The following is a 23,774-nucleotide window of genomic DNA, read 5'->3' on the forward strand; positions in this document are numbered from 1 at the left end:
AAGCTCTTCTTTATATTGATAAAAAAAACTAAAAGTAATTAATTCAATCCTTAAGTCTTCATTTGTAATTTTCTGTTGCGTTTTTAAATCAACTTCCACTGCCCTCCATGTCCTCTTTTAAAACAAGTAATCACATCAGAGCAGACAGAAATAAGCGTTTACCACGCTGGAGCTATAGGAGCGGACAAGTCTCTTCTCTCTGAAGCGGGCTTCGTGTGGTACAGGTTCTCTGAAGCGAGCGTCGTGTGGTACAGGTTCTCTGAAGCGAGCGTCGTGTGGTACAGGGTGTTGCCCAGCATAGGGTGGGTGTGTCTGGGGAGGAGGAGGATGGTGCTGGTAGAACGGGTGGTGAGGTTGCTGCTCCATCCCAGGGTACTGTGCCTACAGATGAAAAGGAGCACCTTATTAGATTTATACAATTAATGGATGAACAGGTCAGTGGAGAAAAAGTCCCCTGAATGGCAGGTTGATAAAGTGGTCAGTGTGATGCAGATAAAATATTTTTTTGGGGTGAATAGTTTAAGAAAGGTAGGAGCAGATCAGCCTATTATATTACAGAAGGTCGCATACGGCAACCTGTTTCGACCAATCAGGTCTTTCGTTTAGCTGCATTTTTCTCTTTTGATCAATCAAACCATAGAGATGTAGATATATGAAACTAGATAGAGATGTATCAACACTAAATATATACACACACACACAGCAGTATGTGGACACACCTTCAAAAATGAGTGGATTGGACTACTTCAGCCACGCCCGTTGCTGACAGGTTTTTACAGTACAGACACTGATCTGAAACAAGCAGCTGAAACACTGCTATGTCCAAGTCTAAAACCGGATTGGTTACGAATAAGGAAGTGAAAAAGGAAAAGTTATTAGGTATCAGATATATATATATATATATATAGCTACAGTTTGTTTTTAGAATATATATATATATATCTATATATCTGGTGATATTCCTCAAATATGTCTTTCCCCTACATAAAGGAGGAGATCCTTCTGACTTCGTTTATTTGGAATTTGGACGGTAGTTATCTTGCCTTTTCCAAAGTTTTAGAATCTCTGGCCAACTGATACCTAATAACTTTTCTTTTTTCACTTCCTCTATTCGTAACCAATCCGGTTTTAGACTTGGACATAGCAGTGTTTCAGCTGCTTGTTTCAGATCAGTGTCTGTACTGTAAAAACCTGTCAGCAACGGGCGTATATATAGCTCAGTGGTTCTCCAGTAACTGGAGCAGAAAGTGAATCAGCTCCTATGGTTTTATACTGCAGTTAGAAGGAATCAAGTGAATCAGCTCCTATGGTTTTATACTGCATTTAGAAGGAATCAAGTGAATCAGCTCCTATGGTTTTATACTGCATTTAGAAGGAATCAAGTGAATCAGCTCCTATGGTTTTATACTGCATTTAGAAGGAATCAAGTGAATCAGCTCCTATGGTTTAATTAAGGTCAATCTGTACTGCAGTTAGAAGGAATCAAGTGAATCAGCTCCTATGGTTTTATACTGCATTTAGAAGGAATCAAGTGAATCAGCTCCTATGGTTTTATACTGCATTTAGAAGGAATCAAGTGAATCAGCTCCTATGGTTTAATTAAGGTCAATCTGTACTGCAGTTAGAAGGAATCAAGTGAATCAGCTCCTATGGATTTAATTAACATCAATCTGTACCAAAGCACTTAGACATCAAGTGGTTGAAGTGAAAATAAAATGTGAGTCTGTTAGTGCATCATTCTGTACAATCTGTTCTGAGGTGACTAAAGGTCTCCCTCTAGTGGAATGAGATGAATTTTCAGAGAATATCATTTCAAACAGGTGGCCTGCTGAAGCAAAAATGGTTATTAAAAGCACCACAAAATGTGGTATGGGACCAGAGGATGTCAAATATTTGACCACTTTCCAGAAGTTGGCTGGATTACCCCCACTCTCTGATAAAAAATTCAAGGAATATGTTGATCTGGTTTTTAAATCAGGGATGAACATCTATTTCTCAAATGCCCGAAAGGCTGCCAATCAGATGTATAATCAGTCCATCTAGTCTTAACCCAAGATAAATTTCGTTCCTGTAGTAATCCGAGGATTAAATCAGTCTTTTACCCATATCTTTTTGTACGGTGCATGTTTATCTGCAACATAGTTAGACGGGGAAATAAAACAATTAAGGGCCTGATCCGAGTCAGTGACAGTCGACAACCACCCCAGCTCAGACAAAAAAAATGTGGCTCATTAACTTCTTGGTGACAGGGGGCAGTATCTTCACGTCCGGATGAAATGCCCAAATTCAACTGCCTGCTACTCATCGCCAGAAGATAAAATATGCATATTATCATTAGATTTGGATAGAAAACACTTAAGTCTCTGAAACTGTTTGAACCATGTCTGTGAGTATAACATAACTTATTTGGCAGGCGAAACCCCGATGACAAACCATTCAGATTTTGTTTTTTTGAGGTCACTCTTTTTAATGTTTTTTCATTGGGAATCCAGATTTCTAAGGGACTGTCTTGCAGTTCCTACCGCTTCCACTGGATGTCAACAGTCTTTAGAAATTGGTTGGGGTTTTTCCTTTGTGTAATGAAGAAGTACAGCCATCTTGAACGAGGGTCACTTCATGTGTACTGTTTGATAGAGGCGCGTGACCAGAAAGCTAGCTACAGTTTGTTTTCCTCCTGTAATGAACACAGATCATCCAGTCTTCAATTTTATCGATTATTTACATAAAAAAATACCTAAAGTTGTATTACAAAAGTAGTTTGAAATGTTTTGGCAATGTTTACAGGTAACTTTTGAGATATTTTGTCATCACTTTGCGCAAGTTGGAACCGGTGTTTTTCTGGATCAAACGCGCCAAATAAATGGACATTTTGGATATATAGGGACCGGATTAATCGATCAAAAGGACCATTTGTGACATTTATGGGACATATTGGAGTGCAAACAAAAGAAGCTCGTCAAAGGCATGAATTATATTTTTAATTTCTGCATTTTGTGTTGCGCCTGCAGGGATGAAATATGGTTTCTCTCTTTTGTTTACGGAAGTGCTATCCTCAGATAATAGCATAGTTTGCTTTCGCCGAAAAGCCTTTTTGAAACCTGACATGTTGGCTGGATTCACAACAGGTGTAGCTTTAATTTGGTTTCTTACATGTGATTTCATGAAAGTTAGATTTTATAGTAATGTATTTGAATTTGGCGCTCTGCATTTTCACTGGCTTTTGGCCAAGTGGGACGCTACCGTCCTACATATCCAGAGAGGATAAAATTCCTACAATGTCTCTTTGTAATAACGCGCAAGTGAGATTTAGGAAGTTTAACATTTTTTATACAGGAAACGGGACAATGGTTACTGAACTCGTTGGCAAATACCCCATTGGCTATAAACTTACGAGGGGCATTTGTTAGAATAATATGTAAATAGTAGATTTTTCAGGGTGAAAAGCTGGGGCGAGTTGCTTTAATTCTCAGCACAGTTTGATCTAGCACAGTACAAATATCTTTCATACCATCAGATACTGGCATCAACCAATCTAGATGAAGATCACCCGCTATCAGTCATTCAGATTGAGCATATTTAGACATCAGGTCAATTTACTGAAAGCACATAATGAAGGCAAGAGGGAGATTGATATTTTATTTGACCCTTATTTTTTATTTTTTTAAGTTGACTGAGAACACATTCTCATTTATAGCAACACGGGAGAGGGGGATGAATAAGCCAATTGTAAATTGGGGATAATTAGGTGACCGTGATGATATGAGGGACACCCCTACTCTTATTCGGGGACCAACCAGGACCAACCCTGCTTAGCTTCAGAAGTAAGCCTGCAGTGGGATGCAGGGTGGTCTGCTGCTGACCAGGATGGTATGATAAATTCCCACTAGCATCAGATGGACATTTTTACCAAGTCCCACATTTAGGACTAGACATACAAATTGCTTAGGGACAAAGACCGATTGTAGAACATTTAGCATCTACTGTAGATTCTAGAACATGTAACATGTACATTCTAAATCATTTTTAACATACCATTCCTTGCCAAGGAGTAGGCTGCCCAATGGTGTGGTGGAACTCTCTCATGTAATCATTGTAGGACTGTGGATCAAATGAACCACATGTTACTATCAATAGGACTGGGGATCAAATGAACCACATCATGTTACTATCAATAGGACTGGGGATCAAATGAACCACATGTTACTATCAATAGGACTGGGACTCAAATGAACCACATGTTACTATCAATAGGACTGGGACTCAAATGAACCACATGTTACTATCAATAGGACTGGGACTCAAATGAACCACATGTTACTATCAATAGGACTGGGACTCAAATGAACCACATGTTAATATCAATGACAGTTTAATATGTAACTGAAATCAATAGCAGGGTGCCCCTGAACTCACCCCATTGAGAAAAACATCTCTCCTCACTCCAGTGGGGAACCGCCTTGGGGAAAAATATTGACTGATTATTGGTTGGGGGAGGGCAAGGGGCTGGGAATGATTGGTGGAGAGAGGAAGGGCAAGGAAATGATTGGTGGAAAGAAGAAGACTTGGGAATGATTGGTGGAGAGGAACCACCACTCCCTAAAAATCGACCACTTGTCACTTTGTGGAGCACTAAGAGGACTGGGTTGATGGAAGCAATATGGTACCAGCTTTGTCTTGCCCTGATAGGCCAGGTGAAAGGTTTACTGTATTGCTTATACCCTACTCAATCCTCTCCAAGCTACACACATGCCTATGGGCTAGGGTTTAGATTTGGGGTCAAAGGTGAGTCTGTTGTGAGGTACTTACCGGTCAACTGGCGGGTTGCGAGGGTCCAGTGTAAAGCCTGTGCGAAGAGAGAGAAGCTGATTCACTGACTGGCGAGTTATGTCCCGATGTAACACCTCTCTGTCTACAAAGATATACTAGCTCTGGTTTCCTAAACGTTTGGTCCTGATATAATCAGTCACCAGTAGATACACTAGCTCTGGTTTCCTAAACGTTTGGTCCTGATATAGTCAGTCACCAGAAGTCAATACGATCTTGAATCAGTACGTATTCAAAGAATACATGTGGTATTCATTTTCGGCCATCATTTTCTGTTTATTTCCCGTGGCCACATTTATCAAGGTGTCGCGCACACACACAAATACTCCAAACCTTGTGCGCACCAGCTGTCCAAAGCTCGGTATTTATACATTTAGACTTTGACAGCAAATCACAAAACAGGTGTTTGACGCACCCGGGACTATAATAATGGCAGGCCATAAAAACACATAGAAACATCAATCTATTGATCTCAGAGCCTAAACCAAGGTAGGCCATAGAAACATCAATCTAATGGTTTGAACAGAATCATTGAAAAATACAACATTCTGCCCACAGCTCTACAGAAATGTCATCAAAATTTGCCATTGCACTTTCTTATCTGAACGATCATGGCCGGCCCGTCCTTGGACACTGTGCTATCTAACCTCCAAACGAGCTTCAATGCCATACAACACTCCTTCCGTGGCCTCCAACTGCTCTTAAACGCTAGTAAAACCAAATGCATGCTTTTCAACCGTACGCTGCCTGCACCAGCATCACCACCCTGGATGGTTCCGACCTTGAATATGTGAACATCTATAAGTACCTAGGTGTCTGGTTAGACTGTAAACTCTCCTTCCAGACCTATATCAAACATCTCCAATCGAAAATCAAATCAAGAGTCTGCTTTCTATTCCGCAACAAAGCCTCCTTCACTCACGCCGCCAAACTTACCCTAGTAAAACTGACTATCCTACCGATCCTCGACTTCGGCGATGTCATCTACAAAATTGCTTCCAACACTCTACTCAGCAAACTGGATGCAGTTTATCACAGTGCCATCCGTTTTGTTACTAATGCACCTTATACCACCCACCACTGCGACCTGTATGCTCTTGTCGGCTGGCCCTCGCTACATATTCGTCGCCAGACCCACTGGCTCCAGGTCATCTACAAGTCCGTGCTAGGTAAAGCTCTGCCTTATCTCAGTTCATTGGTCACGATGGCAACACCCATCCGTAGCACGCGCTCCAGCAGGTGTCTCACTGATCATCCCTAAAGCCAACACCTCATTTGGCCGCCTTTCGTTCCAGTACTCTGCTGCCTGTGACTGGAACGAATTGCAAAAATTGCTGAAGTTGGAGACTTATCTCCCTCACCAACTTCAAACATCTGCTATCTGAGCAGCTAACCGATCGCTGCAGCTGTACATAGTCTATCGGTAAATAGCCCACCCATTTTTACCTACCTCATCCCCATACTGTTTTTATTTATTTACTCTTCTGCTCTTTTGCACACCAATATCTCTACCTGTACATGACCATCTGATCATTTATCACTCCAGTGTTAATCTGCAAAATTGTAATTATTCACCTACCTCCTCATGCCTTTTGCACACAATGTATATAGACTCTTTTTTTTCTACTGTGTTATTGACTTGTTAATTGTTTACTCCATGTGTAACTCTGTGTTGTCTGTTCACACTGCTATGCTTCATCTTGGCCAGGTCGCAGTTGCAAATGAGAACTTGTTCTCAACTAGCCTACCTGGTTAAATAAAGGTTAAATAAAATAAAAAATAAATGGCCCCCTTCCAACATCTACAAACCATACAGCAGTTTGTGTTACCACAGAGGGTGAACGGAGGGTGTTTGTGTTACCACAGAGGGTAAACGGAGGGTGTTTGTGTTACCACAGAGGGTAAACGGAGGGTGTTTGTGTTACCACAGAGGGTAAACGGAGGGTGTTTGTGTTACCACAGAGGGTAAACGGAGGGTGTTTGTGTTACCACAGAGGGTAAACGGAGGGTGTTTGTGTTACCACAGAGGGTAAACGGAGGGTGTTTGTGTTACCACAGAGGGTAAACGGAGGGTGTTTGTGTTACCACAGAGGGTAAACGGAGGGTGTTTGTGTTACCACAGAGGGTAAACGGAGGGTGTTTGTGTTACCACAGAGGGTAAACGGAGGGTGTTTGTGTTACCACAGAGGGTAAACGGAGGGTGTTTGTGTTACCACAGAGGGTAAACGGAGGGTGTTTGTGTTACCACAGAGGGTAAACGGAGGGTGTTTGTGTTACCACAGAGGGTAAACGGAGGGTGTTTGTGTTACCACAGAGGGTAAACGGAGGGTGTTTGTGTTACCACAGAGGGTAAACGGAGGGTGTTTGTGTTACCACAGAGGGTAAACGGAGGGTGTTTGTGTTACCACAGAGGGTAAACGGAGGGTGTTTGTGTTACCACAGAGGGTAAACGGAGGGTGTTTGTGTTACCACAGAGGGTAAACGGAGGGTGTTTGTGTTACCACAGAGGGTAAACGGAGGGTGTTTGTGTTACCACAGAGGGTAAACGGAGGGTGTTTGTGTTACCACAGAGGGTAAACGGAGGGTGTTTGTGTTACCACAGAGGGTAAACGGAGGGTGTTTGTGTTACCACAGAGGGTAAACGGAGGGTGTTTGTGTTACCACAGAGGGTAAACGGAGGGTGTTTGTGTTACCACAGAGGGTAAACGGAGGGTGTTTGTGTTACCACAGAGGGTAAACGGAGGGTGTTTGTGTTACCACAGAGGGTAAACGGAGGGTGTTTGTGTTACCACAGAGGGTAAACGGAGGGTGTTTGTGTTACCACAGAGGGTAAACGGAGGGTGTTTGTGTTACCACAGAGGGTAAACGGAGGGTGTTTGTGTTACCACAGAGGGTAAACGGAGGGTGTTTGTGTTACCACAGAGGGTAAACGGAGGGTGTTTGTGTTACCACAGAGGGTAAACGGAGGGTGTTTGTGTTACCACAGAGGGTAAACGGAGGGTGTTTGTGTTACCACAGAGGGTAAACGGAGGGTGTTTGTGTTACCACAGAGGGTAAACGGAGGGTGTTTGTGTTACCACAGAGGGTAAACGGAGGGTGTTTGTGTTACCACAGAGGGTAAACGGAGGGTGTTTGTGTTACCACAGAGGGTAAACGGAGGGTGTTTGTGTTACCACAGAGGGTAAACGGAGGGTGTTTGTGTTACCACAGAGGGTAAACGGAGGGTGTTTGTGTTACCACAGAGGGTAAACGGAGGGTGTTTGTGTTACCACAGAGGGTAAACGGAGGGTGTTTGTGTTACCACAGAGGGTAAACGGAGGGTGTTTGTGTTACCACAGAGGGTAAACGGAGGGTGTTTGTGTTACCACAGAGGGTAAACGGAGGGTGTTTGTGTTACCACAGAGGGTAAACGGAGGGTGTTTGTGTTACCACAGAGGGTAAACGGAGGGTGTTTGTGTTACCACAGAGGGTAAACGGAGGGTGTTTGTGTTACCACAGAGGGTAAACGGAGGGTGTTTGTGTTACCACAGAGGGTAAACGGAGGGTGTTTGTGTTACCACAGAGGGTAAACGGAGGGTGTTTGTGTTACCACAGAGGGTAAACGGAGGGTGTTTGTGTTACCACAGTATGTGGAGAGTTTCAGGCAGGGGTTGTGGTGCTCGTTCACACCCTTACAGATATAATATGGCTCTGAATTATCAATGAAAACATGATTTTATTTATTTATTTATATATATATATATATATGTTGTGTGCGACAGTTAAATCCCAATAATTTACATACGGCATAATTTAGTAATGAATGTAGGAATGTTTGATAAATGACGACTCCACTTTTCAGCACCATGGTTTGTTCCTAACACAGCAGATCTACTGCTCATGACTGACCATCGGGTTGGCATTTCCTGTCCTTATAATAAACATACTGTACCCAATACAATAAGTAGTTATGTGCCCAAATGGTGGGCAGGCGCAGGTCAAAAATAGTGCACTATATAGGGAATAGGGTTCCATAGGGCTCTGGTCTAAAGTAGTGCACTATATAGGGAATAGGGTTCCATAGGGCTCTGGTCTAAAGTAGTGCACTATATAGGGAATAGGGTTCCATAGGGCTCTGGTCTAAAGTAGTGCACTATATATAGGGAATAGGGTTCTGGTCTAAAGTAGTGCACTATATATAGGGAATAGGGTTCTGGTCTAAAATAGTGCACTCTATATAGGGAATAGGGTTCCATAGGGCTCTGGTCTAAAGTAGTGCACTATATAGGGAATAGGGTGACATTAGGGACATAGATCATTTTCATACTGTACCAATTCATATGGTAGTAATAGTAACCTGGTCTCTGTGGGAACTCTGCTGGATAATCAATCCTCGGCCGTTTCCTGTTGGGAATGGCATTTTCCTCTGGCCGACCCCTACATGAATTAGGCAAACAATTGAGACAAGGAAACACAAGATAAAGCACAACATCCCAGTAGCCCTATAACATCAGATACAGCACAACATCCCAGTAGCCCTATAATATCATAGATACAGCACAACATCCCAGTAGCCCTATAACATCATAGATACAGTACAACATCCCAGTAGCCCTATAACATCATAGATACAGCACAACATCCCAGTAGCCCTATAACATCATAGATACAGTACAACATCCTAGTAGCCCTATAACATCATAGATACAGCACAACATCCCAGTAGCCCTATAACATCATAGATACAGTACAACATCCCAGTAGCCCTATAACATCATAGATACAGTACAACATCCCAGTAGCCCTATAACATCCCAGTAGCCCTATAACATCATAGATACAGTACAACATCCCAGTAGCCCTATAACATCAGATACAGCACAACATCCCAGTAGCCCTATAACATCATAGATACAGCACAACATCCCAGTAGCCCTATAACATCATAGATACAGTACAACATCCCAGTAGCCCTATAACATCATAGATACAGTACAACATCCTAGTAGCCCTAACAGATAGAGCACAGCCCTTTAACATCCTAATACAAACATTTCTGAAGCAATCTGAACAGATTATTCCATAACACAATTAACAGATTGAGAAATAAGGTGATTTAGGCTATATCGCCTGTCATATCCACCTCCAGAAAAGTTGATAGTCGTAGTTTAAAAACCCTAAACACGTACAGACAGCTATACTGAGCAGACTATCAACCATTATATTCTCAATGACAGTTATACTGAGCAGACTATCACCCATTATATTCTCAATGACAGTTATACTGAGCAGACTATCACCCATTATATTCTCAATGACAGTTATACTGAGCAGACTATCACCCATTATATTCTCAATGACAGTTATACTGAGCAGACTATCACCCATTATATTCTCAATGACAGTTATACTGAGCAGACTATCACCCATTATATTCTCAATGACAGTTATACTGAGCAGACTATCACCCATTATATTCTCAATGACAGTTATACTGAGCAGACTATCACCCATTATATTCTCAATGTCATTTTACTGCTTGTAGACAGTTAATTCACCAGTTAGTTCCATGCATCTTAAGCATGATGTTTACAGTAGCTTAACTCTTGAGGTACATCCTTGTTAGATATTTTTTTATTTTTAAAGAAGATGTTTGGGGCATCTGTTATTTACAGTGCCTTGCGAAAGTATTCGGCCCCCTTGAACTTTGCGAACTTTTGCCACATTTCAGGCTTCATAAACATAAAGATATAAAACTATTTTTTTGTGAAGAATCAACAACAAGTGGGACACAATCATGAAGTGGAACGACATTTATTGGATATTTCAAACTTTAACAAATCAAAAACAGAAAAATTGGGCGTGCAAAATTATTCAGCCCCCTTAAGTTAATACTTTGTAGCGCCACCTTTTGCTGCGATTACAGCTTTAAGTCGCTTGGGGTATGTCTATCAGTTTTGCACATCGAGAGACTGAAATTTTTTCCCATTCCTCCTTGCAAAACAGCTCGAGCTCAGTGAGGTTGGATGGAGAGCATTTGTGAACGGCAGTTTTCAGTTCTTTCCACAGATTCTCGATTGGATTCAGGTCTGGACTTTGACTTGGCCATTCTAACACCTGGATATGTTTATTTTTGAACCATTCCATTGTAGATTTTGCTTTATGTTTTGGATCATTGTCTTGTTGGAAGACAAATCTCCGTCCCAGTCTCAGGTCTTTTGCAGACTCCATCAGGTTTTCTTCTAGAATGGTCCTGTATTTGGCTCCATCCATCTTCCCATCCATTTTAACCATCTTCCCTGTCCCTGCTGAAGAAAAGCAGGCCCAAACCATGATGCTGCCACCACCATGTTTGACAGTGGGGATGGTGTGTTCAGGGTGATGAGCTGTGTTGCTTTTACGCCAAACATAACATTTTGCATTGTTGCCAAAAAGTTCCATTTTGGTTTCATCTGACCAGAGCACCTTCTTCCACATGTTTGGTGTGTCTCCCAGGTGGCTTGTGGCAAACTTTAAACAACACTTTTTTATGGATATCTTTAAGAAATGGCTTTCTTCTTGCCACTCTTCCATAAAGGCCAGATTTGTGCAATATACGACTGATTGTTGTCCTATGGACAGAGTCTCCCACCTCAGCTGTAGATCTCTGCAGTTCATCCAGAGTGATCATGGGCCTCTTGGCTGCATCTCTGATCAGTCTTCTCCTTGCATGAGCTGAAAGTTTAGAGGGACGGCCAGGTCTTGGTAGATTTGCAGTGGTCTGATACTCCTTCCATTTCAATATTATCGCTTGCACAGTGCTCCTTGGGATGTTTAAAGCTTGGGAAATCTTTTTGTATCCAAATCCGGCTTTAAACTTCTTCACAACAGTATCTCGGACCTGCCTGGTGTGTTCCTTGTTCTTCATGATGCTCTCTGCGCTTTTAACGGACCTCTGAGACTATCACAGTGAAGGTGCATTTATACGGAGACTTGATTACACACAGGTGGATTGTATTTATCATCATTGGTCATTTAGGTCAACATTGGATCATTCAGAGATCCTCACTGAACTTCTGGAGAGAGTTTGCTGCACTGAAAGTAAAGGGGCGGAATAATTTTGCAGGTTAAACAATGTATCTGTATAGTGGAAAAACACAGACTGTCTGAGCAAGGTGTAGCTTAGGATTTGAACTTGTATGTGGGTCGAAGAAAAAAAACGAGAACAGTTCAACTGTGTTTGGACCGACCTGGCTAGGCCTCTGAGGAACCTATGAGAGCACAGGGAGTACTTCAAGGTTTCCCTCATCTCGGGGGAATGGAACTGTCGGCTGGGTAGTGATACACAGTGGTGAGAACTACGGAGAAGGATAAAACTCACCTACTGTTTGTGTGGAAGTGTGTGTGTAGGATACCTACTGTTTGTGTGGAAGTGTGTGTGTAGGATACCTACTGTTTGTGTGGAAGTGTGTGTGTAGGATACCTACTGTTTGTGTGGAAGTGTGTGTGTAGGATACCTACTGTTTGTGTGGAAGTGTGTGTGTAGGATACCTACTGTTTGTGTGGAAGTATGTGCGTAGGATACCTACTGTTTGTGTGGTAGTATGTGCGTAGGATACCTACTGTTTGTGTGGTAGTATGTGCGTAGGATACCTACTGTTTGTGTGGTAGTATGTGGGTAGGATATACCTACTGTTTGTGTGGTAGTATGTGGGTAGGATACCTACTGTTTGTGTGGTAGTATGTGCGTAGGATACCTACTGTTTGTGCGCAGCTATAAAATGGATGTCTTTGTATAACGGACTTCAGAACGTTCTCTGAATAAACAGTACTAATCTTTTGCATAAGTCTGCCTGATTATGAAAATTCTTGTGACAGTTTTAAAGTACATTTCTACGTTATCCAATAACGAGCTAGAAACTGTATTCTCTGCATTAAACAGGTACAGTCATTGCTTCTGACTAGCAATCAATATAACAATTAAACCAATTTATATCATGGCATTGTTGAATACTCCTTTCTGATTGGCTTGAAGGGCATTCTAGAGCGTGCATTATTTCCCTATAACGCACAGTATATTTGCATGGTGGAATTCAATGGCTATAGTTCACTTTTACATATTTTGTTTAAGCAGCTTTTGAAAGTAAAAGTTTAATTGAAAACAGTATTGTTATTGTTGAATTTGATTTTCGTAATAGCAAGCTAGTACTGATGGTTTGGTTAGCTAACACTAGCGAGTGTTTGGTTACCACGGCTACTACTCTAACTATCTAGTAAACTTGCTAGCTACTTCAGTGGATGTTGAAAGACATTTCTATATAGCCATGGTATAAAAGGGATAATCGACTCGGGGCTCTATACGTTCTAAATAATGCAAGTCCATAAAGCCCGGAGTTGATTATCCCGTACATATTCACTGCTTCTGACTAGCCATCAACATAAAACAACGTACGTACTGAAACGCCACACCTTCCATGTTCAATTAAAAATCAACCAGATAGTTTAAAAAAAAGAGACATAAAAACAGCCGAGTTAACTGTCACCAGGTAAATTAGTAAGAGCTGGTTAAAATGGTAACATACCGCTTTCTTGTAGTTGTGTTACCGTTGCTCGTTAAGTAATCAAAAGTTCATATAGACAGTCCATCTTATGGTTTAGGGTCTACAGCCACAAATACATGACAAGGGAGGGGCCTGGCTGAGAGGGCAGAGAAGGGGCTGAGAGGGCAGAGAAGGGGCTGATCGAGTCCATTGCAATCAAAACAAAAACCGGAGGATGAGCTTCACTTCGGCCGTTTTATAAACCAAAAGGTGACCGACCCGCTTTGGCTTAGATTTTCCCTTCCTTGTGGTGTCATTCTCTGTTCATTAAGGCCTTAAAAAGGGAAAGAGGTGGGTTTGTATCACTCTGCCTCTGGGTCTCCTCCTAACTAACACTCCTGCCCTTTAGGTCGGGGTATGGAAACACTCCTGTCCTAGTCCTTTAGGTTTCCCTAACCACCTAACTTCCAACAGAAGATCCCCTTACATGACCAGGTTCCCAAGTCCCCTTACATGACCAGGTTCCCAAGTCCCCTTACATGACCAGGTTCCCAAGTCCCCTTACATGACCAGGTTCCCAAGTCCCCTTACATGACCAGGTTCCCAAGTCCCCTTACATGACCAGGTTCCCAGGTACCCTTACATGACCAGGTTCCCAGGTACCCTTACATGATTAAGTTCATCTTCCCAGGATAGAAAGAAAATACTGTGGGAACCAATTTAAAACAACTTACCTAGAGAAATGCATTCAAGCAGGGAACCTATGGACTATTGAAAAGTGTGTATAAACTCAACTAAAACATTGGTGGTTTAATAAGTAGTGAGGGGGTTCAAATTGAGACTGTATTCATTACAGGGAAAGATCAAGACCCCCAAATTAAAACCGGTTTCTTTACACATCACCACCACGTGCAGACAGAAACAAACCAGACTCAAACTACTAGTACCCTGGTTAGCGCTGGGCCGCAGAGACACCGTGGTTAGCGCTGGGCCGCAGAGACACCGTGGTTAGCGCTGGGCCGCAGAGACACCGTGGTTAGCGCTGGGCCGCAGAGACACCGTGGTTAGCGCTGGGCCGCAGAGACACCGTGGTTAGCGCTGGGCCGCAGAGACACCGTGGTTAGCGCTGGGCCGCAGAGACACCGTGGTTAGCGCTGGGCCGCAGAGACACCGTGGTTAGCGCTGGGCCGCAGAGACACCGTGGTTAGCGCTGGGCCACAGATAGATCTATCCTCCTCAGAGCTGCTATAAACAGTCCTAGGCAGCAGCCCAGAGGATTTCAGGTACCCTTCTTCGTGGGGATGTGATGAGAGCAGAGAACTCTGGGAAGGATGGTTAGATGATCATATCAGAACCGCTCCGTCATCACAAGAGCTCACTAGCAGTCTAAATAACAATGTCTAACCTTCCCAGGTCACCTCGGGTGGGCTCTCTGTACGGCGTGCGTCCTCGAGAGCGCGGCTCCGAAGGCATCCTCCTCTTGTGTCGCATTTTATGAATAACTTGAAACAAGTTAATGCTCTCGTCCTGGGGGAACGTCACACACAGCTGCATTCCACACCCTGGCTCCATTTCCTGCCGGAAGGGGGGGGGGGGGGGGGGGGGGGGGAGACAGATTAGTAGATCAACCCATAGAATCTCTCTGTGAATCTAAATTCAAGTTAGTTAGTTAGTCTTAACTATTCACTCCAAACTATTATCAGTTAACCGTTAATTGGTTAGCCGCCAGTCATTCTTTAGGGTAATTTGCATGACAGTGAATAGTTAGCGAGACAAGGGATCAAATGTATTTATAAAGCCCTTCTTACATCAGCTGATATCTCAAAGTGCTGTACAGAAACCCAGCCTAAAACCCCAAACAGCAAGCAATGCAGGTGTAGAAGCACGGAGGCTAGGAAAAACTCCCTAGAAAGGCCAAAACCCAGGAAGAAACCTAGAGAGGAACCAGGCTCTGAGGGGTGGCCAGTCCTCTTCTGGCTGTGCCGGGTGGAGATTATAACAGAACATGGCCAAGGTGTTCAAATGTTCATAGATGACCAGCAGGGTCCAATAATAATAATAATAATAATAATAAGTGGTTGTCGAGGGTGCAGCAGGTCAGCACTTCAGGAGGATGGATAGTATGTTCTCTTCATTGGCTAGATGGTGCTTTCAGAAAGTATTCATACCCCTTGACTTATTCCACTTTTTGTCGTGTTATAGACGGAATTCAAAATGGTTTAAATCTTGCTTGTTTGTAGGTGACCAAATACTTATTTTCCACCATAATTTGCTAATTAATTAATAAAAAATACAACAATGTGATTTTTCTCATTTTGTCTGTCATAGTTGAAGTGTACCTATGATGAAAATTACAGGCCTCTCATCTTTTTAAGTGGGAGAACTTGCACAATTGGTGGCTGACTAAATACTTCTTTACCCCACTGTGTGTGTGTGTGTGTGTATATATATATTTTTTTTAAATCTACCAATAGTGCCCTTCTTTGCAAGGCATTGACAAATCTACCTGGTCTTTGTGGTTGAATCCATTTGAAATTCACTGCTTGACTGAGGGACTTACAGATTAATTGTATTTGTGTGAGGTATAGAGATGAGGTAGTCATTCAAAACTCATATTAAACACTATTATGGCACACAGAGTCCATGCAACTTCTTAAGTACATGTTTACTCCTGAACTTATTTAAGCGTGTCATAATAAAAGGGATGTGAATACTTTGTGAAGGCTCTGTATAAAGAGGTGAATTAGAGGAGACCGATAGATACAGATATATTTAAACTTAATGGATTCGGCCATTTCAGCCACAACCGTTGCTGACAGGTGTATAAAATCAAGCACACTGCCATGCAATCTCCATAGACAAACAGTGACCTTACTGAAGAGCTCAGTGACTGTTAACGTGGCACAGTCATAGGATGCCATCTTTCCAACAAGTTAGTTTGGCAAATTTCTGCCCTGCTAGAGCTGCGCCGGTCAAATGCAAGTGCTGTTATTGTGAAGTGGAAATGTCTAGGACCAAAAACGGCTCAGCCGCGAAGTCGTAGGCCACACAAGCTCACAGAACGGGACCGCAGAGTGCTGAAGCAAGTAAAAATCGTCTGTCCTCAGTTGCAACACTCACTACCGAGTTCCAAACTGCCTCTGGAAGTAACTTTTGCACAAGAACCGTTTGGAGAGCTTCACGAAATGGGTTTCCATGGCGGAGCAGCCGTACACAAGCCTAAGATCACCATGAGCAATGCCAAGCGTGGTCTGGAGTGGTGTAAAGCTCACTGCCATTGGACTCTGAAGCAGTGGAAACACCTTCTCTGGAGTGATGAATCACACTTCACCTTGTGGCAGTCTAACGGACGAATCTGGGTTTGGCGGATGCCAGGAGAATACTAACTGCCCAAATGCCAACTGTAAAGTTTGGTGGAGGGGGAATAATGGTCTGAGGCTGTTTTTTTATGGTTTGGCCTAGGCCCCAGTGGAGGGAAAGCTTAGCGCTACAGCATACAATGACATTCTATATTTCCAACTTTGTGGCAACAGTTTGAGGAAGGCCCTTTCCTGTTTCAGCGTGACAATGCCCCATTGCACAAAGCGAGGTCCATACAGAAATGGTTTGTCAAGATTGGTGTGGAAGAACTTGACTGGCTAACACAGAGCCCTGAACTCAACCCCATCGAACACCTCACTAATGCTCGTGGCTGAATGGAGACCCCACAGAATTGTTTTTATTTAACATTTATTTAAACTTTATTTAACTAGTTAAGAACAAACTCTTATTCACCATAACGGCCCCCGGATGGGCTAATTGTGCACCGCCCTATGGGACTCCCCATCACGGTCGGATGTGATACAGCCTGGATTCGAACCAGGGACTGTATTGACGCCTCTTGCACTGAGATGCAGTGCCATAGACCGCTGAGCCACTCGGGAGCAACGTTCCAACATCTAGTGGAAATTCTTCCCAGAAGAGTGGAGGCTGTTATAGCAGCAATGTTCCAACATCTAGTGGAAAGCCTTCCCAGAAGAGTGGAGGCTGTTATAGCAGCAATGTTCCAACATCTAGTGGAAAGCCTTCCCAGAAGAGTGGAGGCTGTTATAGCAGCAATGTTCCAACATCTAGTGGAAAGCCTTCCCAGAAGAGTGGAGGCTGTTATAGCAGCAATGTTCCAACATCTAGTGGAAAGCCTTCCCAGAAGAGTGGAGGCTGTTATAGCAGCAATGTTCCAACATCTAGTGGAAATCCTTCCCAGAAGAGTGGAGGCTGTTATAGCAGCAATGGGGAGGACCAACTCCATATTAATGCCCATGATTTTGGAATGAGATGTTTGACAAGTAGATGTCCACATACTATTGGTCACGTAGTGTATATAGGATGTGAATTAGAGGAGGAGACAGATGTGGGGACAAATAGAATGGAAGGTCACAGGGCGGGGTTTTTCAACCCATGCCCAGGGGTCCAATACGCGGTCCGGCACTGCGACTGGCTCATGGATAGAAATGATTAATCAATAATGTTTACCTGTCCGTCTCGGCCGATCTTTACAGGCTTGTGTTCGTTCCACGAGTTGGAGAGGTGAGCCGTTTTAGTGAACGGCAACTCCCGTCTGAAAACAAAAATGTTTTAGAGCAGGATGCAGAAGTCTTAAAAACAGGTCTGGGACGACAAAACACCAAGGGGCGGTTAAAAGCTCTTTAGGGGGGGCAGGGTAGCCTAGTGGTTAGAGCGTAGGGTAGCCTAGTGGTTAGAGCGTAGGGTAGCCTAGTGGTTAGAGCGTAGGGTAGCCTAGTGGTTAGAGCGTAGGGTAGCCTAGTGGTTAGAGCGTAGGGTAGCCTAGTGGTTAGAGCGTAGGGTAGCCTAGTGGTTAGAGCGTAGGGTAGCCTAGTGGTTAGAGCGTAGGGTAGCCTAGTGGTTAGAGCGTAGGGTAGCCTAGTGGTTAGAGCGTAGGGTAGCCTAGTGGTTAGAGCGTAGGGTAGCCTAGTGGTTAGAGCGTAGGGTAGCCTAGTGGTTAGAGCGTAGGGTAGCCTAGTGGTTAGAGCGTAGGGTAGCCTAGTGGTTAGAGCGTAGGGTAGCCTAGTGGTTAGAGCGTAGGGTAGCCTAGTGGTTAGAGCGTAGGGTAGCCTAGTGGTTAGAGCGTAGGGTAGCCTAGTGGTTAGAGCGTAGGGTAGCCTAGTGGTTAGAGCGTAGGGTAGCCTAGTGGTCAAATCCCCGAGCTGACAAGGTACATATCTGTTGTTCTGCCCCTGAACAGGCAGTTAACCCACTGTTCCTAGGCCGTCATTGAAAATAAGAAAATATTTGTTCTTAACTGACTTGTCTAGTAAAATAAAAAAGGTAAAATAAAAATTATATGGAGATTATCCATAGAGTTCTTTCAGTCTAGGACTAGGGAAATTGTCCTGTAATTAATTTTGTCTGAAGTTACATTTGAATTCTAGCTACCACATTATAAAAAGGCATGGTTTAGGCCTTACCTGCAGATCCAGTCGATCTTGAACACCCCACCCAGCATCTTGGCGTTCATCCCAGCAGGCAGGACCCAGTGGATGGGAGACCCTCCATGATGAGACTCAGAGGACAGCCTGGCAAAACCTACACACACAGGAGGACACATTCAGTTCACGAGACTTTGTCTCGCCATCTTGCCGCTTTCTGGAGTCAAAAAGGCGATCAACATTTACACAACATTGGGAAAGCTCCAGTCCTGGGGGAGCCTCGGCACTTCTGCTGGATGAATGAAACACATACATGCATATTAACCATGTGAACTTCACCTTGGAACTTGCCACTCTCCTTGACTGAGAAGACCAGGATGACACTGCGATCGGACCGGAAGGCAGCATTCAGCTTCTTCTCATTAACAGGCAAAGTGGACCACACACCCTGGAAATAACAAAGTAAACATCCAACCGGTTTGCTTGTATTCAACATGGTGAAACATTTTCACACCAACTTTTATTCGGTACATTTTCTGCAGTTGAAAAGGCATGACAGTGTTTTGTACAGTCTTCCTAAGAGACTATGGTTACCTCCCCGACACCACCCGACCTCCCCCGACACCACTGTATTCACTATATAATGCACTACTTTTAACCACGGCAATACCTTCGGTCACAAGCAGTGCACTACGTAGGGAGTAGGGTGCCATTTGGTGCGTAGCTTCTGAGTTAAAGGCATACTGTGAAATCCTGGCATGCAAGGCCCCCTGTTCTACTTATAGCATTCTATAGTGCACAGACATACAACGTCCGTAGTAGTTTCACGAGCCAATGCTAACTAGCGCAACGACTGGAAGTCTATAGATACAGTAACATTGCTAACTTCTTTTATACTGCACACAAAGACATGAAAATGGTATCTGACTCTGGGGAAGTAGAACACTGGTATATGTATGCCAGAATTTCCCAGCATCCCTTTAAGATACCTTGGCCTTGGCCAGGGACACGTTCTCATGGTTGTTGCTCTTGATCATGAAGAAGCGGGCGTCTCGTATGACGTACTTCAGCTTGCTGTTCTGGTTCTTGCGGACGGCGCGGACAGACGATGACAGTTTCTCATGCGTTGTCTCAGAACCTGGAGAACACCACACAGTTTTCAAATACATGTAAAATTTTATATTTATTTTTATTTTACCTTTATTTAACCAGGCAAGTCAGTTAAGAACAAATTCTTATTTTCAATGACGGCCTAGGAACAGTGGGTTAACTTCCTGTTCAGGGGCAGAACGACAGATTTGTACCTTGTCAGCTCAGGGGTTTGAACTCACAACCTTCCGGTTACTAGTCCAACGCTCTAACCACTAGGCTACCCTGCCGCCTCTACACTCTAACCACTAGACTACCCTGCCGCCTCTACACTCTAACCACTAGGCTACCTGCCGCCTCTACACTCTAACCACTAGGCTACCTGCCGCCTCTACACTCTAACCACTAGGCTACCCTGCCGCCTCTACACTCTAACCACTAGGCTACCCTGCCGCCTCTACACTCTAACCACTAGGCTACCCTGCCGCCTCTACACTCTAACCACTAGGCTACCTGCCGCCTCTACACTCTAACCACTAGGCTACCCTGCCGCCCCAATTTCATATACCTTATTCATAGCAAAACAACAACACTGAGAACAAGAGAAAGATCGATACATTGATTCTTCAGCAATGAAAAGACATAAAAAAGGATATAACAACTCACAGATATGCATCGTTCCCCGATTCTAATGTTTAAGACGCTAGTGCATCAGTTTGCGGGAGCCCAGACCGATCCAAAAGGGTGCATCGCTAACAAAACCTATTCCAATGGTATGAATCGCCAGTTGACTAATGATTTTCAGCCTTATTCCTCTAATCTGTTGTGACTGAATTGATGAGTCCTCTCCTTCAGCCTTATTCCTCTAATCTGTTGTGACTGAATTGATGAGTCCTCTCCCTCAGCCTTATCAAACTTGTCTGCGTGTAACGGAGTCTCCCTCAGCCTTATCAAACTTGTCTGCGTGTAACGGAGTCTCTTTCAGCCTTATCAAACTTGTTTGCGTGTAACTGAGTCTGACACGGACCTATAAGTCATATAACTGTCCTACCAGTGCGGGAGACGGAGCTGCCGAGGCCAACGAGAGGTAGACCTACCCTATTCCCTGTTCTAATATCGGTAGGCTACATCTGCATGGGAAATGATAGGCTTTATTCATTGAGGGACAACCCGTGTAATTTGCTGGAAATGTAAGAGTTTTTTTTAACAGGCAGAGCGGTGTAGGTTACCGGAGTTGACAACTCACATCGAACGGCTGACCGGGGCTTTTCCGTTAACAGGTTCACCATACTAAATATTTTTTGGGTAGTTCTGGTTTGGTTTGGGTCATTTTTACATCAAAAGTGTAAATTCACAATTTCATATTTTCATAAAGCCTAAGAGAGTGTCCCAATAATCTCTTCTTCCTGAATTGTACACTTGTTCACTACTTCCCACAAATGTATCAACCATTGAATTGGTGTAAGCAAATAGACTAGAGGGGAGTTCCCACCATTTTCTTATTTCAGTCATTTCCTTCTTAATCCATGAAGGGAAGTGAACAAGTGCACACTTGGTAACAGATAAATTGGGACATAGCCCACGTGAATGTTGAGCAGGTGTTTTTTACCTGAAGCCTCAGAGGCAGAGCCGGAGAGAACAGACTCCCCCTCAGAGAAGGACTCAGACTCAGACTGGGAGTCGCTGACTTCACTGCGAATGTTGTAATCATTTGGAGCACGCTTGGCTCTCTGATCCACTTCCTGCACCTCATACTCTTCCTCCTCTTCATCTTCCTCTCCCTCCATGTTGGATCGGTGTCCCTCGGAGGACTCGGCCGTGCTGCCTGTCTCCTGGTCTGATGCCCCCTCTTCTTCTGCTGCTTCCTTAGAGGGGCTGACCCTGCCCTCCTCGCTGGGAGGGCTCGGCTTCTAGACAACAGAACAGATGGACATCAGTAACCTAACCGTCAGTCTCTACAGAACACAGAGGGACATCAGTAACCTAACCCTCAGTCTCTACAGAGGAAGGACATCAGTAACCTAACCCTCAGTCTCTACAGAACAGATGGACTAGTGTTGCATGGTATACCAAAGCTTTTCTTTCTTCTCGATACCAGAACATTAAAAACGGTTCGGTACTCAACTTTTTGTACTTATGTCAAAATGTGTCTCACGTCGACGACTCTCTCATTCTGACTCTAGCCTGTCCCGAGGAACCACTGGGAGCCTGTCCCGAGGAACCACCGGGAGCCTGTCCCGAGGAACCACCGGGAGCCTGTCCCGAGGAACCACCGGGAGTCTGTCCCGAGGAACCACCGGGAGTCTGTCCCGAGGAACCACTGGGAGTCTGGACTGTATCATGTTAGCGCCACTCATGTTATAAAGTTACCACATTTGAATAACGCAACACGGCATGTAGAAATGTTGAATCTGTTAAATTACTGTTCGCAAAACAATGTTAATTACAGACTAAAACACTTTGAAATGTGAGAAGATGCCGGTAGCGTCCAACTTTCCTATAGGCCTAAAATATGTGACAATGTTACATACAAGGACATAACATTTCAAATGATTAATTTAATAAAAACAAACTTTTCAATTTAGCCTTTTGTTTTTATGATGAGCAGCCCATAAAAACAACAACTGGTAGCTGACTGGTGGCTGACTGGTGGCTGACTGGTGGCCTACACGTGTGTAGCCTGTTGGTTATGTTGGCCAATCAAAATGGCTCAAGGTGTAGCGTTGAGCTCCACACTTATAGGTGTGGAGTGAGAGTTCACTAATGCAAGATGGAGTAAAATTACGGAATTTAAAGCTAGCGAAATAACAAGTACATTAGTGTGTCTAGTTTGAGAAACATACGTCTCACAAGTCCTCAACTGGCAGCTTCATTAAATAGTACCCACAAAACACCAGTCTCAACGTCAACAGTGAAGAGGCGACTCCGGGATGCTGGACTTCTAGTCAGAGTTCCTCTGTCCGGTGTCTGTGTTCTTTTGCCCATCTTAATATTTTATTTTTATTGGCCAGTCTGAAATATGGCTCTTTCTTTGCAACTCTGCCTAGAAGGCCATCGTCCCCGAGCATCTTGCTTTTTCATTGTAAGCTCATATACTTGTGGCTCCCGGCCAAATAGCTGTGGTCACCGGATGGAAATGAAGCCATTTACTACTTGATTTTGGGACAGAAACAATGTGTGGCTTGGATTAAGTTAAATACTATGTGCTGTTCAATGGCTACCCTGGAAGGTTTTCACTTGTGGACAGTAGGTGAATATCTACCAGGTGGAAACTTTTCATGCCCACCAGGACCAGAATTGAACAGCTCTGCAGCTATGCTAAAGTAATTCCCCCCCCCATAATCCTTGGTAAAGCAGCTCCTACCTCAGTGGTGAGCTCAGGCATGATCCTGTGTCTGTCTGTCTCTCTCCTGCGGCCCAGGGGCTTGTCAGGGTGGGCTGCTTTGAGAGGCTCCCCTCTCTGCGCCCCACCATCTCTCATAGGATGGGTCTTCCTGCGGCCAAGGGGCTTGTCAGGGTGGGCTGCTTTGGGAGGCTCCCCTCTCTGCGCCCCACCATCTCTTATAGGATGGGTCTTCCTGTCCTCATAGTAACTATCAGTATTGTACTCGGAGGGGTGCCGTCCCCTCCTGGAGTTGACTGGCTTTTCCCCGCTGGCCCCAGCCGAAGGGGCTGATCTCTTAGTAGCCTGTCTGGCGGTGGTGTGAGCCGTGGGTCGCAGACGCTTCAGCACGTGGTTATCCCCTCGGTTGTTCTTCCTCTTAGACCCTGGAGGGCGGGAAAAGTCATTCATCTTCAAATATTAAAAAGGTCCATATCTAACCTGGTCTGTTTAGTTCTCTTGGGTCTATTTGGGATTGATTCGATACTGAATTCAGTAATAGCTAAAAGTAGTAAGAAGCATCAGGGTTTAATTTTTATTTTACGCGTGCACCCT

General features: G+C 44.0%; 1 protein-coding gene across 4 annotated transcripts in view; it reads right to left on the minus strand.

The window, feature by feature from the left end:
* LOC109880393 (YTH domain-containing protein 1-like) overlaps positions 1-23,774 on the minus strand; it is a 29,701-nt gene that overhangs the window by 1,326 nt on the left and 4,601 nt on the right. The window contains exons 3-14 of one of the 4 annotated variants that reach the window (XM_031826025.1): positions 23,202-23,605; positions 21,447-21,747; positions 19,738-19,886; positions 19,088-19,196; positions 18,788-18,905; positions 17,835-17,919; positions 14,728-14,897; positions 9,161-9,240; positions 4,807-4,843; positions 4,414-4,456; positions 4,033-4,098; positions 163-381 (exon numbers count right to left, since the gene is read on the minus strand). In XM_031826025.1, coding sequence (XP_031681885.1) covers positions 163-381; positions 4,033-4,098; positions 4,414-4,456; positions 4,807-4,843; positions 9,161-9,240; positions 14,728-14,897; positions 17,835-17,919; positions 18,788-18,905; positions 19,088-19,196; positions 19,738-19,886; positions 21,447-21,747; positions 23,202-23,605 — 1,781 coding nt within the window. Of the gene's footprint in view, positions 1-162; positions 382-4,032; positions 4,099-4,413; positions 4,457-4,806; positions 4,844-9,160; positions 9,259-14,727; positions 14,898-17,834; positions 17,920-18,787; positions 18,906-19,087; positions 19,197-19,737; positions 19,887-21,446; positions 21,748-23,201; positions 23,606-23,774 lie in introns of all 4 variants that reach the window. The other 3 variants (XM_031826024.1, XM_031826026.1, XM_031826027.1) reach the window with 3 other exon arrangements.

The sequence above is a fragment of the Oncorhynchus kisutch genome, linkage group LG6, assembly GCF_002021735.2.
Source record: "Oncorhynchus kisutch isolate 150728-3 linkage group LG6, Okis_V2, whole genome shotgun sequence".
Lineage (NCBI taxonomy): Eukaryota > Metazoa > Chordata > Actinopteri > Salmoniformes > Salmonidae > Oncorhynchus > Oncorhynchus kisutch.